The 23,072-nt window shown below is 35.0% G+C and overlaps 3 protein-coding genes and 1 long non-coding RNA gene across 19 annotated transcripts; 2 read left to right on the plus strand and 2 right to left on the minus strand.

Annotated features, from left to right (window-relative positions):
• Positions 1-6,036: 6,036 nt before the first annotated feature.
• Positions 6,037-7,808, plus strand: LOC17884951 (UPF0496 protein At3g28270). Its single transcript, XM_006291217.2, has 2 exons — positions 6,037-6,069; positions 6,420-7,808. The coding sequence occupies exon 2, from the start codon at positions 6,431-6,433 to the stop codon at positions 7,607-7,609; it is 1,179 nt and encodes a 392-aa protein (XP_006291279.1). The 5' UTR covers positions 6,037-6,069; positions 6,420-6,430; the 3' UTR covers positions 7,610-7,808.
• Positions 7,809-9,313: 1,505 nt separating this feature from the next.
• Positions 9,314-10,527, minus strand: LOC17886823 (F-box protein At3g28330). The gene has a single exon (XM_023783425.1). The coding sequence runs from the start codon at positions 10,514-10,516 to the stop codon at positions 9,314-9,316; it is 1,203 nt and encodes a 400-aa protein (XP_023639193.1). The 5' UTR covers positions 10,517-10,527.
• A 1,497-nt stretch (positions 10,528-12,024) lies between these two features.
• On the plus strand, positions 12,025-17,730 carry LOC111830512. Of its 16 annotated transcripts, none has more exons than XR_002833913.1 (19): positions 12,025-12,110; positions 12,693-12,736; positions 12,818-12,873; positions 13,277-13,369; positions 13,467-13,619; positions 13,715-13,796; positions 13,935-13,985; positions 14,070-14,149; positions 14,649-14,705; positions 14,960-15,374; positions 15,517-15,579; positions 15,663-15,742; positions 15,843-15,904; positions 16,143-16,250; positions 16,400-16,447; positions 16,528-16,865; positions 16,973-17,064; positions 17,304-17,406; positions 17,587-17,730. It is a non-coding gene; the product is annotated as an uncharacterized LOC111830512 (long non-coding RNA). The 16 variants fall into 16 exon arrangements; XR_002833910.1 differs by lacking the exon at positions 17,587-17,730 and having other exon boundaries at positions 14,960-15,191; positions 15,267-15,374; positions 17,304-17,544; XR_002833906.1 differs by lacking the exon at positions 17,587-17,730 and having other exon boundaries at positions 14,070-14,154; positions 17,304-17,544.
• Positions 17,731-18,078: 348 nt separating this feature from the next.
• Positions 18,079-19,466, minus strand: LOC17887071 (probable galacturonosyltransferase-like 10). Its single transcript, XM_006292669.2, has one exon. The coding sequence runs from the start codon at positions 19,358-19,360 to the stop codon at positions 18,260-18,262; it is 1,101 nt and encodes a 366-aa protein (XP_006292731.2). The 5' UTR covers positions 19,361-19,466; the 3' UTR covers positions 18,079-18,259.
• Between the last annotated feature and the right edge of the window lie 3,606 nt (positions 19,467-23,072).

Consider the following 23,072-nt stretch of genomic DNA (forward strand, 5'->3'; position numbering starts at 1 on the left):
AAGGGTCAGGCTGAAGTTTTGTATGTGAAAGACAAAAATGAGACAATGGGAAGGTCTGAGCATAAAGAGAAAGGAAATAAGAACAGATCAAGGTCCAAGTCTAAAAACAGAAAAGGTTGCTGGATTTGTGGAGAAGAAGGGCATTTTAAAAATGCTTGTCCAAACAAGAACAAATCTCAAGGCAAACAGAAGGACCAAGGAAACAGCAGCAAAGGAGAAGCTGCTATGGTGAAGGGAAGCTCATCTGATGCTGCAGGTTTATATGTATCAGAAGCCTTGCATTCAACAGATGTAAGTCTGGAGGATGAATGGATCATGGATACAAGATGCAGTTATCACATGACTCACAAAAGAGACTGGTTTGAAGAAATGAGTGAGGATGCTGGGGGATTAGTAAGGATGGGAAACAAAACTACATCAAGAGTCAGAGGCATTGGTAATGTAAGAATCAGAAATGAAGATGGAACGACTGTGCTGCTTAAGAATGTGAGATACATTCTAGAAATGGATCGTAATCTGTTATCCCTGGGAACATTAGAGCAGCAAGGATGTAGCTTTGAATCCAAGAATGGAACCCTACTGGTGAAAGAAGAAGAAAAGGTCATCATGGTGGGGAAAAGGCATGAAAAACTCTATATCCTTCAAGGAAAGCCAGATAATGGTCAGTCTCTTACCACAGAAAGAAGAAATGATGACACGATCTTATGGCACAGAAAACTAGGCCATATTAGTCAAAAGAATATGGAGATTTTGGTGAAGAAAGGCTTTCTTGACATAAAGAAAATTTCAACCATGGAGATGTGTGAAGATTGTGTGTATGGAAAAGCAAAGAGAGTCAGTTTTGTCTTAGCTACTCATGGTACAAAAGACAAGCTTGACTATGTTCATTCGGATTTATGGGGAGCACCATCAGTACCATTGTCTTTAGGGAAATGTCAGTACTTCATCACGTTCATTGATGATTTTTCCCGCAAGACATGGATTTACTTCCTAAAGCACAAAGATGAAGCCTTTGGAACCTTTGTTGAATGGAGTGTGATGGTGGAGAATCAAGCAGAGAGAAAGATCAAGATTTTAATAACTGACAATGGTCTTGAGTTCTGCAATCAATTGTTCAATGAATTTTGCAAAGAAAAGGGCATTGTAAGGCATAGAACTTGTGCTTACACGCCTCAGCAAAATGGTGTTGCAGAAAGAATGAATCGGACGATCATGGAGAAAGTAAGGAGCATGTTAAGTGATTCTGGAATGCCAAAAACGTTTTGGGCAGAAGCCTCCTACAATGTTGTGATCTTGATCAACAAAACACCATCCTCTGCAGTAAACTTTGAGATTCCTGACAAGAAGTGGACAGGTAAAGCTCCAGTTTACAGTTATTTAAAGAGATTCGGATGTATTACTTTTGTTCACTCAGATGAAGGAAAGCTAGTTCCAAGAGCAAAGAAAGGAGTGTTCTTAGGCTATGCACCAGGAGTGAAAGGTTACAAAGTGTGGCTGTTAGAAGAAAAGAAAGTTGCAGTCAGCAGAAACGTGTTATTTCAAGAAAATGCAGTCTACAAAGATGTGATGCAGGGAAACAAAAACTCAGTACAAGACATGCCTGAAGCATCAAGTGGCTCTCTGGATATTGATCTTGAAGGTACTAGTGACATAAGCTTGGGTGGAGATCTCTCGGATGAAACAGGTTCCCTGGGAGATCAGTCGCCTGCCCGAGATAGTCACCAAACAGAAGAAGATGAGATCACTGAAGAAGTGATGACTGAGTCACCTGAAAGTTATCACTTGGCCAGAGATAGAGAAAGGAGACAAGTCAGAGCTCCTAGAAGATTTGATTTGGAGGGCTATTATGGTGAAGATACAGATGATGAAGATGAGTTTGATGCAGAAGCTCTCATTACTACAGTTGATGGAGATTCTGCAGAACCTGCAAATTACCAAGAAGCTCTAATTGATGCAGATTGGGAGTTATGGAAAGGAGGAATGCATGAAGAAATGGATTCTTTATTGAAGAATCATACATGGACTGCAGTCACAAAGCCTAAGGGACAAAGAGTCATAGGCTGCAAATGGATTTTCAAGCGTAAGCAAGGAATTCCAGAAGTAGAACAGCCAAGATTCAAGGCAAGGTTAGTAGCTAAAGGCTATGCACAAAGAGAAGGAGTGGACTATACTGATGTCTTTGCACCAGTGGTAAAGCACGTGTCTATAAGGATCTTGTTAGCCATTGTTGCACAAGAAGATTATGAGCTGGAACAGCTTGACGTCAAAACTGCATTTCTTCATGGAGAATTAGACAAAAAGATCTACATGGAAGTACCTGAAGGTTTTGAAGACCAGTTTCAGCCAGATCAAGTATGCCTTCTCAACAAGTCGTTGTACGGCTTGAAACAGTCACCACGACAGTGGAATCAGAAGTTTGATAGTTTCATGACTGAGATCGGGTTTGAAAAAAGCGCCAGAGACAACTGCGTATACACTAAGACCCGTGATGATGGCTCCATGATTTATTTTCTCATCTATGTTGATGACATGCTGGTGGCTGCAAAAGATATGAGTGTGATTTCAAGTTTGAAGCAGAAACTCAGTGAGAAATTCGAGATGAAAGACCTTGGTCCAGCAAGAAAAATTCTTGGCATGGAGATTACTAGGAACAGAGAAAAAGGTATTCTTAAGTTGTCTCAAGAAGGTTATTTGGGCAAGGTTTTGGAGTTATACAGAATGGATCAGTCAAAATATGAAGTGACTCCACTTGGAGCTCATATGAAGTTAGAAGCTGCTACTGAGCAACAGTTAAAGAGAGACAAGGACTATATGAAGTCAGTTCCTTACTCCAATGATGTGGGTAGCATAATGTATGCCATGATTGGCACAAGGCCAGATTTGGCATATCCTGTTGGAGTCATTAGCAGATTCATGAGTAAACCGATCAAAGAACACTGGTTGGGAATGAAATCGGTTCTTAAGTACATCAAAGGGAGCCTCAAAACAAGGTTGTGTTATCGCAAGAGTCCAGCATTCATCGTAAGAGGATACTGTGACTCTGACTACGCTGGAGATAGAGATAGAAGAAGATCTACTAGCGGCTTTATATTCACTCTTGGTGGAAACACTATCAGTTGGAGATCATGTTTGCAGAAAGTGGTGGTTTTGTCTTCCACTGAAGCCGAGTACATGGCCTTAACAGAAGCAGTAAAGGAGGCATTATGGCTTAAAGGCTTATTGAAAGATTTTGGCTATGAGCAAAAGTCAGTAGAGATCTTCTATGACTCTTCAAGCGCCATAGCACTTTCAAAGAACAATGTGCATCATGAAAGAACAAAGCACATTGACATCAAGTACCACAAGATCAGGGACTGCATTGCAGATGGAGTGGTAGAGGTGACAAAGATATCTACAGAGACCAATCCTGCAGATATCTTCACCAAGATATTACCCGTTAGCAAGTTTTAATCGGCATTAAACTTGCTACGTGTAAAGGCTGAGTAATCAAGCTCAGGAACCGGGATGGAATCCAGAGGCTATTCAATCCAGAATATGTCTCTCTCTCAAGACAGGTAACACACTTAACATGTTTCTTGTTTGTTCTTATTTCACTAGGTGGAGTTTTGTTGAGTATTAGTGAACAAAGAACAAGACAAAAGAAAGAAACTTGAAGATCAAGTAGTGCCAGCTCAGCATAATGACTCATGGTGTTTATATAGCTGTTTTGTTTGGCTTGTAAAAGCAAAAGCAAAACGTACGTCTGTCTTCTTATGCACCTGCAATTGAAGGCAAGAAAAGCTTGACTGTGAAAAACGCCAAGGAAGAGGCTGCTTCGCAGAAGGTCACCAAGGAGTCTAGGTTAAAGAGCTAGCATCTATTTAAAGGCAGTGTATGTGTGAGGGAGAGGAGTTAAGGTGAAAAGAAGTGAGAACAAAAACAGAGAGTAAACTTGTGTTTTGTGTTCTTGGGAAACAGAGAGTGTTTGTGAGAGATTGAATCTAGAGAGCTTTGTAAGGGGCTTTAAGGGTGAGAGATCTCTTTGTAAACTCTGTGAATAGTGGATTCCGGGAGACAGATCCCGGCCCAGACGTAGCGTCGGTTTGACGTGAACTGGGTTAACAATCTCTTGTGTGCTCTGCTTGTGATTCTCTGTTTGTTGTTTCTTTGATCTATTGGTGTTGTTTGTGGTGTTGGTTGAAGTTTCATTTCAGGTTTTCAAGCTCAGTTTTCTGCAAAGGTCCTTGGTTTGTGTTCATTCAAGCTAAAGTTGGAAGCTTTAGCCTCTGTTTGCTTCACATTGATATTTTAGCAAACATACATCAACTAAGTTAGAAGAAAGTGACTAATTGTGAAATCAAAGACACCAAGCAAGAGAAAAGTTTTTATGTAACATATCTACTTAAGAAGATGATGAGGAACGTGACTAATTTTGGGACTTAACATTTCCTTGTACTATATTAGTTTCATTGTTGTATTGTATAAATGTATGATTTACAAAGATATGTGAGTTAAAACTATATATATTTACAAGGTAATGAGAAATTGTAATGAATGATTACTGTCGGTGCTACATTCCATCGCATTTTGAAATCTCCATCAGGATGAAATGTCAAAGCAACACACCACCATGCATCAATGAGTTGTTATTAGTTGGATGGATTATTCCTAAGTACTTTTTTTTTTTTTAATAGTCCTAATCAAGAATTTTTTTTTTTTTTTTGGCAAAGTCCTAATCATTTTAACAAATAAAAAAACCTAAGAAAGTGGCCACTTAATTGGAAACAAAATTCAATCTCTCAATGGAGTAATGTCTTCACATGTATGAGTAAATTCTCTACCTAGATGGAGTTATCTCTTTGTAGACCGCACTTGAAATCAATTCGTCAAATTCCAACCAACTCATCCAATTTTTAAATATTGAATACATGTACTATGTTTAGTTGTTTCACACCCACTGCTTTTTATTTCCACTCTATAATTATTATCACTTTACCATTTACTCCAAACCACATCATATTTCTTCCTAATAGCTAGTTTAAACTTTACCATATAGGAAAATTATTTGCTCAAGTCATGCAAAACAATACTTGACTCGCTTAAACATAATTAACGATGTGTTCAAAGTCTTAACTCTGAGCAAAAAGACGACAAATACACAATAAAATAAATGCAATAGTATTCAGGGGATACATTACGAATTTAATGAGCCTCAACTCTAGCTAAGAAGCCAATATAAAACCTTAGGGAAAATAGCAAAAGTTGAGCCGGACTATATGTTAGCGGTATTTTTATACCCAAACTACGATATCCGGCAACCTAAACTCACAAAAAAAAAAATTCAAATTTCCAACATAAATTATATGAAATCAACCAAAATTAATAAACATATATCGAAACGGTGTAAGTTAGCCATTTAGCCAAAATCAACATACACCGTGGTAATGACGGAACATTAGAGTTGAGTAATATGGCGTCGTTTCTAGGGTTCTCGAATCAATGAATTGCTAAAGCATACACTTATCGAATCTTCAATTAGAGAACCATACACTCACAAAACGATGTCGTTGTACTTAACTTCAATGTCCCGTCATTGCCACGGTGTCAGCTGACTCATGGACGTTAAGTGTATAACTAACATTGTTTTGGTATATCATATAATTTAGGTTAGATATTTGAGTTTAGGTTGCAATTTTCCGAGTATTATAATTTGGGTATAAAAAACTGCCAACAAATAGTTTTAGTTGATTTTCGCTATTTTCCCTCAAACCTTATGTTTTTTTTATGGTTTGTGAAACTAAAAGGCAAGAATTATAAGAAGAACTATAAACACTTTGTTAATTGTTACTTTAGTTACAAAGAAACGTAACTTTACAACGTGTTATATAAAGAAACGTGTGTTTCAATATCCCCAAACAGTTAGTTACAACGGCATGTCAACGGGACTCACATAGTATAAACGGTCTGATCGAAAACACATGTTCCTCGTGCATGTTTTTCTCCTATAAATACTTGTAGATCACTTAACCTAACAAATCATTCAAACTTCAAACCTAAAATATACTAAGAAAGATTCTGATTCAATCTCTGGTAACTTTCTCTATCTCTTATACTCTATATTTCTTTCAAGTATTCTTCATAGATTTTGGTAATATTCATTTCATATTTCTGATAATAAATCAATATTTGGAACCAAAATATTTGTTTTATAATTACATTTTTATTATTTTACGCTCTTTCTAATCTCTATTTTTATCATAATTTTGTTTTTTCTTCATGATCTTTTTACAAATATATAAGTGTATTTTTGTCTCTGTACTTAATCATCAATAAATATGTAAGTAACTAATATAAAAAATGTTTTTTTTCTGAGAATGGATTTCTAATTTGGAAAGCTTGGTGTATATAAAACACTTTTCTTGATTTTCTTTCCCTTTCAGTAATATCACTGATGGCATTATCCGAAGATTTGATGTCGAAATGCTCAGAGCACATGAGTGCTTACAAATCCGCTTGTGAAGAACACCCTGGCCTCAAATCCTTTGATTCTAAGCTTCAGCAGCGAGCCATGAAAGTGATAGACACGCTCACCGCTGGGGCCGAGACTGGGACTGGGACTGAGGAGCTATCACAACACACAGTACACGTGGAGGTCTCCAAGCATCTACTTGAAGTTCACCAAGAAGTGGCAAACTTCATTCTTGAAAGCGAAGACGATGTGTGGGAGAACAAATCTCTAAGATATTTGGTCAAGGCCTATTTTGAAAATACCATCAAGACATTAGAGATTTTCGATAATATTATGGAGAGTGTGGAGAAAGCAGAAAGGGGTCAACTTATCATCCAAGAAGCCGTGGCGCAGTTTGATAAAGACTCGTCAGAAAAAGACTTTGGTGGGAAAAAGAAGAGGTATGAAAAAACCTTGAAGGAGCTGAAGAAGTTCAAAGCCATGGGAAATCCTTTTGATGGCCGCGACTTCTCGGCTCAGTTCAAGTTGATCCAAAAGCAGCAGGAATCTCTTCTCGCGGAAGTGGCTGAGGCTAAAAAAAAGCTTGAGGAGGAAGCAAAGAAGCTTCAAGAGGAATATGCTAATGCACAAAAAGGGAGTTTAATCTCCAATGTTGTTTTCGGCGCGGTTGCTTGCTTAGTTTTCGTTGGCTCGGTAGCTCTAGTTATGACAGGCGTGGGAGCACCTCTAGGCGTTGCCGGGTTTGTGGCAGTACCAGCGATTGCAATGGGATGGGTAGGCGTCCAGTTTTACTTGGCGAAACGGATGGAAGCTCTGAAGAGACAGCAGGAAGCTTTTACAAAACTCCAAGAGAAATTAACATTGTTGGAGATTGGTACTGAAACCAACGAAGATTCTTTGGGGACCGTAACTGAAATAGCCCACCAGCTAGAGAAAAAGATCACATCTATTATGAAAGATGTGGATGATGCTATTGAAAATGAAGGAGATGAGGTGGACATCAAACTTGACCTCTACTCAATCAGGGAGAAAGTAGAGAAAGTAACAGAGAAAATTAATGAGGTTGGTGAAACTGTGGCTAAGCATAGCAAACTGATCGCTGAGGCGAGGTATCATATCCTCGAAAAGATCAATGGTTCTGGAAAATATCACCACGGCTAAACGTTATCGATGTTTGTTGTTGTTCAAGAGTACTCAATTCCCATATTTGCTATTTTCCAATAAATGGGTTTACAGCCCATACTGTACCTTTCTATTTTGCTTTGTAACATTGACCATCCGAGAGATTGGTTGATATGTACCTCTATCTCCCTATGTATTAGGGATTATTCGCGAAATAAATTTGTTGTATTGTTCTTTACATTCATCTTCACAAGTTAAAGCAGCAACAAAGACATTTGGCCGGATATATTCTAGTAAAAATAATCCTTATAGCCACTTGAATTTTCGCGGTTAGGCCTTAATATTTGTGGTTATAGCGTCGTAGCTTAAATAATTTGTAACGTTGACCATCCGAGAGGATTGGTTAATATGTATTTATCTATCCCATTTGTATTTTTATGATTTGTGAAATAAAGTTTGATGAAAAACTTGTTGTTTATTTTTCGCATTCATCTTTTCACAAAATAAATGAACCAACAAATTTTGCTTTCCAGATAAAAAAATTTTAATTTTCCTTTCGGCCTCATCTTTTAATTAAATGAACAAAACTAACCAAACCAAGAGTAAAATAATTCCTTGTTTTAAAATAAATTAGATTAAGACCACTATAGTTATGTTTATGAAAACAAATTATTTTATATAGTATTTCTACCTCACTGTTATGTCCAACGTTTTTTCCTTACAAATTAGAACCGATTAACGAAAGTCATCGAAAAATTATATAAAAAAAAAGGAAGTTGCTAATTTTTCGAGAACTTGTGATGGAAAAATTTTAAGAAAGTTTTCAATTCTCAACTTGGTTACGTTAATAAAGATTTTTGGTTACGTTATCGATTTCGTGGAAGAAGCAAGAAAGGCCAAGGTTACATTCAAGAGGCCGTGGCAGAGTTTTGACAAAGAGTCGACAGAAAAGGATCTTGATGGTATGAAAAGGATACCTCAAATTTTTTATATTTGTTTGGCTACCACATTCTCTACCTCCATCGAACTTAGACTATGCTAGCCCTGACCATAAAAACTAATAACGATGAATCCGGCCTGCTAGACCAAATAGCGCCGAAAAGACAAGCTCATATATATGGTTCCTTTTTTTACTCTACACCAAAAACTGTGGCCAGCATGTGAATAAACAAATCGGTGCATCTTATGCCAAGCCAAGCAGGGGTCATATTCAACATCTTCAATTTCAATTCCCATTCAAACAATATCCTAGAGGTGACCAAACCATTAAGAGTACTTGTATTATGCCTTCGAGTATAAATCTGATATACTCTTAATGGTTTAATCAGCTTTAGGATATTGTATTTTGGTGATTAAGGTGACAAAACAATATCCTAGGCAAGCCACTTAAACATGAAAAACATATCAAATTTATACTTGAAGGCATATATAATACAAGTCAGTGGTTGATCTGATCAAGTGGAAGGTCTTTTCTCCAATGTTTATAACGATTTTCACTATAATAACTTAGGTCATCAATTTCCCAAGTAATGTAAATCTATTATAGATGAACTATAGTGAGTATAAATTGTATATATCTTCTACGATCATCAAGCAATCAAATCTGCAAAATGCCGTAACAAAAACAGTCAAAAACTCAAAAGAAAACTAAGTATCAACCTACAACTTCTTCCTCTTGCATAAGGAACTAAACAGTAAGGAGCAAAAAAGAAGAAACACATAAAGATCTTACAAATATTACATCTAAACTCTCCTCACCGTGCTCGGGAACGGATGCATCCATTGTGGGAGAACGAACGAGGCAAAGTTTGATTCCAAAATGTAATTCACATCTTTCGGGCAATCACGGCAATTCAGAATGCGGCCATCGCTGCTACGTTTCATCGCATCGTGGGCTTCAACTTCTCCCTCGTGCAAGTTAATAGATAACAAATATTGCCGATGCCAAAAGTATACTGTTTTAGGATCAAAAGGGTTTATTCCCAACGGAATATAATCGAAACCGTCCCTAATAGAATCCAAAGAGATTTCAGATACTACCAATCGCCACTCCCAGCTCTCTAGCCTCCATATACATAACTTATCCTCTAGATTTCCATCTTCTTTCTTTACAGAGAATATGTTCATATACATGAGATACCCTTGAGAAGTTGTGCAAGATCTTCTGAACTTGGGAACTCTATCTAGATCAGGAAAAGGCGTAGCACGACATCGATCAGAGACCGTATCATTAGCGTAGAAATCGACTGATACAACGAAATCTTGATAGTCAGGACTATGTGCAAGCCAATGAAGACTCCCATTCAAGCTAATGGGATTGTTAAACTCTTGAGATATAAAAGTGAAAGGAAAATTTGCACTGTCGAGACTCCACAAGCCTGTCTCAGATGAATATATAAGAAAAGTAAAGTTAGGTTTTAACAAAACAACTTTGTAACCTAAAACGACGCCGCTCTCAACTCTTGTGGCAATTCCCAAAATCCAGAAACGTTCATATCTTTCTGAAGGTAGAGGAAGGATCTCTACACATTGTCTTGAAACAGGATTAGCTACAAAGAAAGATTGATTCGACACACGATGTATTAAAACCAAACCAACTTCCGTGTAAGACACGACTCTAGCTTCATTGTAGTTCTCGAACTTGTCGGTAAGGAATGAAGAGATGTAAGAACCAAGAGAACGTTTCAGATTCCAGTTGTCTGATCCGTAATGAGACATGACCTCTGTCTCACAACCTCTACACATGAGAGACCATGAAGAAGGATGTGAGTTTTGGTGAAGAGATTTGAAACGGTCGCGGAAAGAACGAGACTCGACGATTGATTTCCATTGCTTGCAAACGAGTTTGGGAGTGGTGATGATGCTCTTTAATGGTAATCTCGCTAGTATAATCTCCCATAGATCCTCTGTGAACAGATCTGTCTCTCTCTTTATCTGTGTCTCCATCAATGAGATTAGGATTTTTTTTTTTGTGTCTGCGTTAGGGTTTCGCTCGATTTGTGTGTAATGGGAATGAAGAAAAAGTCAATAAATACAGAGATGTTACCATATTTTTCGTTCAGAGATAGAAGATAATCTCTAATAAAAACTTTTTTGAGTAATCAAATAAATCATTCCTATCCAAAAAAAAGTAACCAAATATAATTAATCATTGAATTTTTTTTTTTTTGTAATACAGTCCTCCAAATTATCATTTTCTACAGTTTTAGTTTTAATCTCTTGCAAACATATTAATCATACCAAAACCTTTAATAATGTTTGACACCGCAACCGTCCGTTTCCGTAAATTCCGACGGTTGTGTTTAAACTAGTCAGACTTTCAAGAGTGTACCAAACACATTTGATGTAACTAAATATTTATGAGTAATATTCAAAAGTCCAGTTTTAAGAATCAATATGGGTCTCTCATGCCTCTACTCTCATCTCTTTTTTAGATCCGCAACCACCGGAAAATCATACTTTTAAATCTTAGTTTTTTATGAATTTTTCAATATTGGACTCAAACCCAAACCCTATCTAATGCCTAATGGAGCTTTCCAATAGAGCTTGACAATTTCACAAGGATTTCTCATGTATATGAACATATATTAGAAACTGTATCCGTTTCCAGAAATCCGGTTATCCGTATCTAAATACCGGATATTCAAGTTTAAGAAAATGGATATTCGTTATATATCCGTTATCCGTACCTGTATCCGTTTTCTGGATATCCGGTTTTGCGGATAAAAACAGACACGGATATGGTTTTTTAATCTTAACACTAGTGTCAAGATCCAACAGATAAAAAATAAGAATCAAATCTTTTTTTTTCATGCCATGGCAGCAACAGCTGCCCCAACTCAAATTATATAGAGGCAAACAAGTCTTATTGGCCTTTTATGTATTTTAAAAAGATTTTTTTAGTCTTTTATGTAGTTTTTTAATAGCTATTTTGTTCTATTAATTTTATTATTTTTTGGCAAAATAAATATATTTTCTAATATTAAAGTTGTTTTCATCTTAAAATACAAAACTAATTTAGACATGTTTCTATCAAAAAATTTGGATTACAAAAACAAATTGGACTTTTTTTTTCTAACACTAAAAATTGGATTATTTATCTTAATATTAATATTTTGAATCATTTATGTGTACATAAGTTTTTATAATTCTTTTTTTTGGACCCTATAATATACTGAACCCTATTTATGTATATATATTCTTAAATCACATAGGCCTCTCGTCTACTGCTGTTTTACCCACTTCTTTTGGGCCGGGCCTGTGTAATAGATCCTTGATTGATACGCTCTCTTTCACCATTGTGTGTTCGCAAACTTTCTATTTCTCAATTTTTATTTTGATCCGTTAAATTTTCAATTTTTTTTGGTCCGTTAGATTATTTTTCCTTAACGGTTAGAAAATTCAACTTAATTAAAGTGTAAACTATGGAGTAAATTTATTATTTATTTTGAATTTCTCCTCTCTCTCTCTCTCAACGTCCTTCTTCGTTCATCGTCTCTGTTTTCTGGAGTTTGATCATCTCTGTCAAAGTACTCTTAAGGTAAATCTCTACTCATCCTTTTCGATTCCTGTTCGATTTTTGAAGATAATCTCACGAGTTTCCTCTTCTTCTCTTTAAATTTCAATGAGTTTTTTTTTTGTTTAATTTATGCATTAAAATCAGACCAGATGATCGATTTTTTGAAATTGAATTGATCGATTTTGAATTTGCGATGATCATATAGAGAAACGCTTTCTAATTAGGGTTTAACTTTGAAATTGTTGTTGGGTTACGCGTTAGAACCCTTGCGAATCGTGGATAAACTTAGAGGAACGCTTTCTAATTAGAGTTTTTGTTCAATTTATGTATTAAAATCAGAGCAGATGATCGATTTTTGAAGTTGTGATGATTACTTAGAGGAACGCTTTCTAATTAGGGTTTTAACTTTGAATATGATTTATAAATTTTTATGGGTTATGCGTTAGAACCTTGCGAATCGTGGATAGATAAAACTTAGGAGCAACGCTTTATAATTTAGTGTTTAATTAACTTGGTTCGATTGAAATCAATTATGTTATTGGGAAGATTGGTCAAAATCGGTTTTAAGTTGCAGGAACAATGATCGTGTTTGCTATTTTGCAGAGAGCAACATCGATTCTGTTAATGTGATGTGATGTCTAATTGAGGTTCTCTTTCTTCTATATAAAATTTCTGTGAATTGAACTATTCTCGTATGCTCTCTGACATATATGAATTTACAATTACAGATTCTACATGATTGTTAGACATGTTACAGGAGTGCTGATTTCTATATCTTCTGAAGGTATCTGATTTTTATATTCATCTCGTAAGCTAAAGTGACATGATTTTGGGAAACGTTTAGGTTGCTACTGATCATCACTATATTTGATGGAAAATTCTCTATGTGTAATCATGTAAACTATGCCTATTCAGTTAGATTCTTAGATTTTGCATCAATGTGAATTTATAATCTTTATTTTCAAGCTTACCAGCTCTAACAGATATGGAAATCAGTTATAGTCTTCATGTGTGTTCTTTTTTATTTGTAAATACTGGTTTGGCTTTTGGCCAGTGCACTCTTTTGCTTGGGTTCGAATTCAATGATCACTCTATTTAACATGTTTTCAGATATTACACTTAATACACGGTATGTTTTCACATATAACATGTTTTGTTTGAACAACGGAGAATTTTCTTTCATGTAGATTCAGGAGAGAGCTGCGGTTTTCAAATTTAACTGCAATGACTTTGAGAAAGTGGCCAAAACTCCACTCGGACTAGATGATGATGATGATGATGTATGAAGGATTCCCTGTCGTAGTTCTGTTTCCATTGAGCTTTTTATATTTCCAAGAGAAAGCTCTGATCTTTGACATAATGAGTGATTCTTTGTAGTGTTATCTGCGCATAGCGATCCAAAGTATGTGATAAAAGGATTCAAGAACCAATTCGCCTGCGATTATCTGCTTACACCAATTCGAATTGAGGAGTTCAAGAACATATCTCTCTAATTTGGCTACTTAAGGCCAGAACAGTGTAGCAGCTTGAGTTAAGTGTTACTATTTATCTCTGTTACATTTTTTCTCTACCCTGGGAAACTAATAGGTACAATGGTCCTCACTTTTGCAACACTGATCTTGCAGGGATTTATATCAACCCGAACTGTGTTTATCTTACTCTCTGATCTTCTTTGCAAGAGTTCATTTCTCCATGGTTGTGCACCAGGTTTATCTTATACGTTGTTCTTTTACCTTTTCAATTACTTATTTTTGTTCAGTTATTATCCTCATGCTGATCTCGTATCTATGAAATCTATCATGTATACAAATTGATTCTCTGCAGATATATGAACTTAAATTGCAGGTATTTTAATTTGCAGCAGAGGCCACAGGTTCTCTCGGATTAGTACTCTCTGTAAGATTTTCAATGAGTTCTTTTTCTGACTAGTTTGAGGTGTTGCAGCAGCGGTCTTAATTGAGTCTCATTTTCTCTTCTCAGAACTATTGCTGGGTGAAATCAAGAGAAGTGATCTTTGAACTGCAAACGACTCTGTAGTCAGAATACAAAGAAGGGCTCAAGTAAAGTACTTTCTCTCATTTCTCAAATCTCTAACTTCATACATAATTAGTCCCACGGAAACTACAAGTACACTAAAACACCACGAAACTAAATACAATACAAACTTCAAACAATACACTTCACGTAGAGAACATTATTCAAATAGGCAAAAGAAAACAAACACATGTATACCAACCAACCAAACAAAAAACACCAAAATCCAACAGTCATAACAAAAACTTTACATACCTCAAAACACATATAAACTTCACGTGCAGAGAATATAATTCAAATGGGAAAAACAAAACCACGCAAACACAACACTCAAAACAAAACCTTCACGATCATAAAAACAAAATTCAAATAAGAAAAATAAAGATACATAAACACAACACTCAAAACATAAACTCTACGATCAGAGAACAAAACTTGTAGAATTGTGGTGTAAAGGTTTTTATTTTCCCATCCGAAGCATTAAACTAAGCTATGTGTTTTGAATTGTGGTGTTTGGAAACAAAGCATTGTAGATGACTGGCTATAGGGAAGCATACAGCAAAAGGAATATATGAGTGTCAGGTATTATCTTGACCAAATTCGACGTTCTATTTTCTCATGTTTAGTGTCAAGCTTAAATGTTATAGTCTTATAGTGATCCTTGAAGAATTCTTTAGTGAAATACGTCTTATTGATTTCAAATTGATTCATCAGCAACTACGGAACCTTTTTCTCTTGACTTGAATGTTCTATTAAAGATTGAGAGGAAGCTAACTTATGATGAATCTGCTTTTGATTCACTTTCTGAAAGTGAAATCATCTTGACATATGTGCAGGACATTAGGTTTTGCTATTGGCGCCGAGGAGAGACTTAGCTGCTTGAACGAATATCTCTTTAAAGTGGCTGCAGCAGCGTTTGTCTGCAGTGTTATTCCTTGAGCTTACCATGTTGCACTCTTTTGTTTACTCCCAACCTTTATTATTCATTAATGTTTTGAAGGGTGGTGTCAGAAGACTTTACTTGTTGGAGATTTTCAATAGAGATGGAATGGGGATTATGGTAGCAAGGTATATATACTTGAGATGTTTTTTTCTGGTGGCAACAAGTACTGCAGACTGATTTTGTGAGACACTGGTTTCAAGAGGCTCCAATCAAGCTAATACCCGAGGCAAGACGGGAAATAGCAGGATTTCAGTTGTTCGGACATTTCAATACCTTTGCAAATGCGATGGGGAAACCGGCAGCAAAAGGTATGTACGAATGCCGGGTATTATTTTGATCACATCAGGTCAGATACCAAAATATTTTTCAAAACGTCATAGTAACATTGTTCAAAACGTCATGTTTGAAGTTTACTTTTAATGTTTATATTTTGGATTGTTATCTTGGCAGGAATCAAATGATGACATAAACTTATTGAGACAAGGTGTGCACAAAAACAGAATAATGCAACAGGTTGATTTTAACAAAACCAGATTCTTAACTACTATCTACCATATCATTATATCTACTCTTACATTTTTTCTGTACACTGTTAGATAATTAGGTGTGTACAATAGTCGTCACTTCAATACATTTACGATCATCACTGATGTATCTCATTAAGCACCAGAAAAAGGTTATCTATCTTTTAAATTTCAACTTTGTTTTGCTGAATAAACTCTTCATGTTCTGGCTCTATCATATTCTTACTATTGACTATCTCTATGATTTGGCAGAGGTCTAGGCAAAATGGCTTTGCAAGCAATGGTTGGACTTCTTAAAACGATATCTTTTGAAGGTACTACTTGTTTGTTAGATTGAAATCAGACTTAAATATGCATAATATTGAACCAATTATGTTATTGGGAAGCTTGGTTTTTGTATCTGGAAAAAGCATTTGATTCAAATTTAACTGCAATGAGTTTTTGAGAAAGTGGCCAAAACTCCACTCGGACTAGAAGATATAAGATTTTAATAATTTTAATTCTCTGCATAGTTTGTGGTTTTGTAGTTCTAACTAAGTTCATTCTCCGCAGAATTCTTGTAGTTGATATCAAGAGATTAAACGAAGATGGGCTTCAAATGGAGAAGTGACATAACTCTCTCTCTCTCTCTAATCAGCAAGCTCAGCAAAAAGAGGCAAAGTAAGATTTTCTAGAATCTATTACTCATACTCAGGCTTACTTCACTTGCTTAATTCATTTCATTATAAGTGATTTGTCAAGTGATATTTTGTGTGCAGCGATATTGATTCTCTGCAGATAATTGAACTTAATTTGCTTAGATGATACAGGGTATTTTGCAGCTGCGGCCAAAGCTTTTCTCGGATTAGTACTCTCCCGTAAGATTTTCAATGAGTTATTTTTCTGATTAGTTTGAGGTTTTTTATGTTCTTAATCGAGTCTCATTTTCTCTTCTCAGAACTATTGCTAGGTGAAATCAAGAGGAGGGCTCAAGTGAAGTACTTTCTCTCATTTCTCAAATCTTTAACTTCATACATAATACAATACAAACCTCAAACACAAAAACCTCACGTCCAGAGAACACTAAAACACCACGAAAATACAATACAAACCTCACGTGCAGAGAACAGAACTCAAATATGCAAAACAAAAAAACACAAACATAACACTCAAAACAAAACAAAACCTTCACGATCAAAAAATAAAATTCGTAGAACTGTGGTGTCAAGGTTCATATTTCCTCTTTCCAAAGCAAGCATTAGCGCAAAACAAGCTAAAGGAAAATACGAGTGTCAGGTAGTACATTGGTCTTATTGATTCATCTGCAACTACGTCGCTTTATCTATTAAAGATTGAGAGGAAGCTAAGTTATGATCTTTAAATTTTACATTTTTTGTCGAAAGTGAAATTAGTTTTTGCTATTGATGGTGAGGGGAGACTTAGCCATTATATAGGATATCTCTCTGAACTGGCTGCAGCTGGGTTCGTCTGTAGGGTAAGTCCTTGAGCTTAACATGTTACTCTGTTTTATTTACTCCCAAACTTTCTTATTCGTTAATTTTTGGAAGTTGGTGTCAGAAGAGTTCACTTGTTGGATGGCACTTTAAGCGTAGTGATATTGATGAAGATTTTCAATATAGATGGAATGGGGATTATGGTGGCAAAGCTGTTTTTAATTGCGAAAATTCGAGGTTTTATCTTTCTTATATAAGCTATTGATCCGTCATGTCACAGTTAAATATTTGAAGGAACCTGAGAGGCCAAAGAGGAAGATCTTTCTGGAATTAGAAAAGTAATAAAACGTTTGGATGAATTTGGAGCGTTACTTCTGAAACTTGTGAGAAGCTTAGCCTGAGGTTCCACTTTTCATTGTTTACATGTTTGGCTAATATGAGCTTAACGGTGATTAATTTGTGGTTGCTAATCATTTTTTCGTTATTCTCAAGCTTAACTGCTCTAAGAGATTTGGAAATCAGTTCTAGTCTTCATGTGTCATCTGCAGTATTTTCATTTGTAGGCACTGGTTTGGCTTTTGGCCATTGAATTCTTTTGCTTGGGTTCGGATTCGATGATAAAGTGGCTTAGATCAGTTGAACATGTTTTCACATATTAAGCGGTATGTACTTCATCACACCTTACTCAATTACTCTTAAATGCAACAATCTTTGTTTTTTTCTTGATCAACTGAGAGTTTTCTTTCATGTAGATTCAAGATTGACCGGGTATAGGATAGCCTTGTAACGCCCCAACCGTCACCTCCTCAGTGGACTCCAAGTTCACTCTCAATCCATGGGCCAACCTTTTTTAATGGGCCTCATATCCTCTTACTACGCCCGTGAGCCCACCAATGCCCCACGACCGATTTGCTATGTTCGGGAGTCTTAATTAAACTTGTTTATTGAACTTACAAATCACCACATGATATTTCCATGTGTTTTGGCCTCACTCATACAGTTCCGACAACCCCTTCCCGATAAACAAGTTTATAACTTATTCGCAACTCAATGACTCATGAGGCAAAAGATGACGTTCGGTTTGCAGACCTTGGTCATAATTTCATAATTATTTGGTAATTCAATATAGATCAATATCTTGAACAAAATCTCTGTTTTATGTACATAAAAAAAAATAGAATTCATGTAACGAGTAGACAAAATTTATCATACCAAAAAAAAAAAAAAATGAATAAATCAAAGAATCTCTAACTCTTGATTATATTGAAGATACTGTCTCTGTGACTTGTGAAGATCATAAGGAGCCCAAAGATAATCAATTGGACAAGGCTTACCACCATCAAGCCTAACCCATGGCTTCCCTTTCCCACTCCAATGTATCAAACTAACCGGACCAGGATGCAACGATCTACAACTACTCACAACGTTGTCTCCACCTAGACCATGTTGGTTCCACTGATGATCAATAGCTTCAATCTCACCACCAAACACTAGTAGAAAAGGCGGTAACGAACCCAATTCGTATATTCTCTTATCTTCTTTCTGAATCTTCATCCAAGATTCGATCTTTCTCGTGTATTCTTCTTCTCTCCATCTATCTAAATCGATAACCATCACTCCCGTGTTGAAATAACAAGGCGATTTCGAATCGAACACGCTCGAAAGTTTTCTATCAGACCAGAACTGATCTGTGAAGTACTTTGTGAAGTTTGCGTGGCAATACTCTGGTGCACCTATTGTTCTTGACCCGGATAAAGAAATCTTCCAGAGCTTCTGAATATCGTCGACTACAATCACATCTGAATCGAGATAGATCACTCGGCTAACGCAAGACGAAAGGATCTCTGATAAGTAGCTTCTTGCGTAATTCAAAGGACTATCAAGAGCTTGACGTATAGAAGAAGAGATCAGGTTCTTGACCATGGTTTCATCAAAGGTGTAGACTTTGAAACTCAATGAAGGGAAAACAGATGAGAGAGTCTTAGCAAGCGAACCGTGGCTCGAACCCGAAGCAATGAAGTGGAAGAAGATGTTTTCAGGACAAGAAGTGTGTTTGAGAATAGAATGAACAGCAGATACCGTGCCACGCAAGTAAGCTGGATCTAGGGTCATAGCTATATGAACAGCTGATGGATCACAAGCTAACAAGAGTCTGTTTTTGGCTAAAACAGAGCATTCAAGACCGTTTTGATAAGCTGGAGCTTCCATGAAATCTGAAGATGCATCGTCGAATGAATCTGGAAGTAATCGAATCGATTCAACGGTGAAGAAAGCCGTGGAGATTATAATCAAGATTATTGATAGACTAGAGACTAATCTTGAACTAGACATCATCATAGAGAGATGAATGAGTAAGATCTCTCAAAAGCAGAGCTCTTTTTTTAAGGTTTGGTTTAGAAAAAAAGTTTCTGGAATGTATTTGAAGAAAGAAGAGAAAGGAGAAAGGTCGAGGAAGAAGACGAAGACGAAGACGAAGACAAGAACTGAAACGCGGTTTTGTAAAAGAAGGTGGTCAAAATAAAGCCTCTTAATAAAACTCGTTTTCTTTAATGTCACCATCATTGTTTTTTTTTTTGTTCTTTAAGATATTTTTTTATTTCTAGAAACCCCTAAAAATTTACTATTTTTATTCTATTACAGTCAATTCAACAATAAATTTTGAGTTTATATAGTATGATTTACAACATTTAATTTCATACACGGGAAAAGAAAATGTATTTGTGAATACTATTTTGTTCATTGTATATGGTAGCAAAGACTAAGGATACACTTTTGACCAGTTACATTTTATTTGCATGTTAAATAAATATATTTTTACAATTAAGAGATTTTTAGCTTAGGTACATTTTCTCATATCCATATCCGTGATTAGAACAGGTTATACGATTTCGCCTTTAAACATTTGTTTGATGATTTTACGAACTGATCAATACTTTTCTTATAACATATATATGTACATGTTATAATTTTATAAATTTGTGTTGGAAATTGTGGAGTTGCGTATATTCAAACATTAAGAAAATTACATGTTAAGCCGAGACAAAAGATACTAAATAAACGATATATACGTTTAACCTATTTCTTTGTTTACAGAAAGAAATGTTAGGTTTAACGAACACATCATAGTCAATATTGACATAAAAGTCTTATTAAATATTAAGTATGAAAGGTTAACTAATCTAATTAATAAATTAAATGACTAAAATGTAGACATTTACACGCATAGGCACATTAATGTTATACAAAATATAAGAAAAGCATGTTAGGTTGTGGGAATATGGGGTTTGATAATGGCTCCAATGAACACATGGCTCCATGTGCTTTTATACTTATTTCGATATACAAAAAAAAAAAACTATATATTATAACCTTTCTTAAATAATAATATGTAACTATTGACTAAAACCCAAAAAGGCAATAATTTATTTTAAATGGTCAGCTCATATTCATTGGATACAATGCACTTTTCATGTAAAATATTATAAATTCATGTAAAATATTATAAAAAATGTGTTTGTGTTTCTACTACAAAGCATGTGAGTGTTCCTCGTTTAGATGGATTTTATTTGCAGGTTTTTTTTTCACCCATTTCTATGACTAGAATTTGTTGTTTCCATAAGTAGAGTTTATTAAGTTCTTTTGTACTAACAATAGTATACTAATTGTAGTAACATGCCAAACAAATCTAACTTTTACAATTCTTTTCTTACAAGACCTATTATTTTATGTATAATAGAGTTGTAGTATTCAGTTTTTGAAAGTTAATACATTAATATCTCTAGATAAACAGATTTGCTGAAGTACTACTATTTATAGCCTTATGAGTTAGACATAAACAAAATCGGAAAATGTCTAAAAAGTTTATACGTTTAAAGTTTCAAATTTTAAAGTTTCAGTTAAATCGTTAAGTTTTCGTTGACTTCAATTTTTTTTTAACGATTTATATAAAAGAAATAATCTATGTGAAAATATATTAAATTTCAAATTTCAAATGGAAAATAGAAGAGATATTAGAAGAGTTGTTGCTCCACTATCTTCGTACACAAAAATCTATGCAATTATTTTGTGTTTACAGAAAAGCAGCCATTACCATTTCACTTGTTTCTATTATTGGTTTCATGTTTAATCATGCAAAACTGCTTCCTCTTAGAAAATTGATTTTATTTTTTGCGTTCTAAAAAGTTTACATTATCTAGCAATTGTAATGTTTTGAATACAGCTGTATGTGCGGCTATGGGCTGGCAAAATCATTATTCTTCTTTGTAATGAGTATATATATCTCACTTTGGAATTATGCTTACCTAATTACAAAAGTTCCTAACATATACCAAATCATCCACCAATTAAAAAACTTGAGAAAATTACCTGACTTACTTATTTTAATTCTTTAAAATCCCTTCTTTTTTTTATTAAAAGAGAAATACATTATAAAAGAAATATCACTGATGGTATGTAATTACATTCAAATGCCATTACCTCCCGCCTTTGATCTATTCGGATCTTAAACTTCAGCTTTGTAATCAAGCACATCAGGATTTCCCCAAATCTTTTGCCACAATTTGAACTCTTTATGTTTCTGAGATGCAACCTCGTTTTCTCTATATATCTTCTCCCTCTATCACCACTTGCACAACATTTGTGTACTTTTTTTTTCCTAAGATTTCAATCACATTACGTATTTTCTTAACATCAAGTGTATAAGGAGTGAGTTTTGGCATCACGTATGTACAAAACTCATGAAGAAGCTTTGTAAAGTTTTTTTCTTATTTCTCTAAGTATATGTTTTTACCTCCATAAGCAACAATAACCCTTATTGCGGAGAGAATACCATCACACGCAAGTGTTTATTCACCTTTTTCAATCCAATATGACCCACTTTGTATGAAAATGGTCTCATTTCCCTCAAATTATGGGCCATTTTCATACTTGGATATTCAACATATTTGCTTAACATACGTGGATAGACGCAATTTAATGTGTTGTTGGATACAGCAAATGTCGCTCCAAAAAGAGGTACATCACTGAATGACCCACGTATGAGTATCCATTCTTCTGATACTTGCTGCTAAGACATTGTAGGTCTCTCTTCTCCATGGCAAATCTGTATACATCTCAAAGTTTGATGCATACTGAAGTCTTGACACTGGGATATTCTCTGAGGAATTAGGCGTCATTAGAAATCCTTCGGTAAGAATGACAGCTGCAAGACAAAGCTTCTCATCCTGAACTCAATTGTAAGGAATCTTTTTTGGAGTTGCTTTCAATAGTATCAAAGCTGATGATTTTTTTTTCTTTATTGTGTTATCGTGATTTCGAAAATACAATCATACTCATACTATCAAATATTATTATAATTGGAAAAATTCGGATCAATTTGTTGAAAAGAAAAGAAGATTATCAATTATAAAATTTAATAATTTCTTGGAAGGGAACTATACTTACTCAAATACAAATTTTGAATAATATCAGATCGACAATCGTGTTCGGCAGCCCAAAACAAAAGTTAAATTTTCCTTCCTTGAGCTTAGAAAATAAGATTCATACATTAGTGAATGAATATTACAATAATAACAAAATGTTTAATTATGTTTTGCAAAGTTGCCTATTTTTTAATAAAAATATTAGTTTCTACACCCAAATCTTGTTCTCTTAAAATTAGATTGAAAAAGTATTTTAATCTGAAAATACATATTCTAGTTTAGAGTATATCAAAGAAGTCAACCTATTTAATATGAAATACATTACAATCGCCACAACTTATATCAAGAGAGTAGACAATTAATTCTTATATCAAGAGAGTATATGAGAAGTATATTGTTGGTTTTCTCAGGAGATTTTAATGATATTGTTATATAACAATGTGACAGTGTTAATATCGATGGCATTAGTCATCGGCAAAAGTCACACAAGCAGATGCTTAAACCTTTTTGAGACACGAGAAGATTATCTTTATAAACAATAATAGTTCGAAGTGTATACTTCGTACATTTCATATTTTAAATCACCTTAATGCCAAAAAAATTCTAATTTGTATGTTTTTTATGTATTG

The sequence above is a fragment of the Capsella rubella genome, unplaced genomic scaffold, assembly GCF_000375325.1.
Source record: "Capsella rubella cultivar Monte Gargano unplaced genomic scaffold, Caprub1_0 scaffold_5, whole genome shotgun sequence".
Lineage (NCBI taxonomy): Eukaryota > Viridiplantae > Streptophyta > Magnoliopsida > Brassicales > Brassicaceae > Capsella > Capsella rubella.

What these genes read in the sequence shown, in the direction of transcription:
- LOC17884951 (XM_006291217.2), top strand. Translation starts at nt 6,431, where the DNA reads ATGGCATTATCCGAAGATTTGATGTCGAAATGCTCAGAGCACATGAGT.
- LOC17886823 (XM_023783425.1), bottom strand. Translation starts at nt 10,516, where the DNA reads ATGGAGACACAGATAAAGAGAGAGACAGATCTGTTCACAGAGGATCTA.
- LOC17887071 (XM_006292669.2), bottom strand. Translation starts at nt 19,360, where the DNA reads ATGATGATGTCTAGTTCAAGATTAGTCTCTAGTCTATCAATAATCTTG.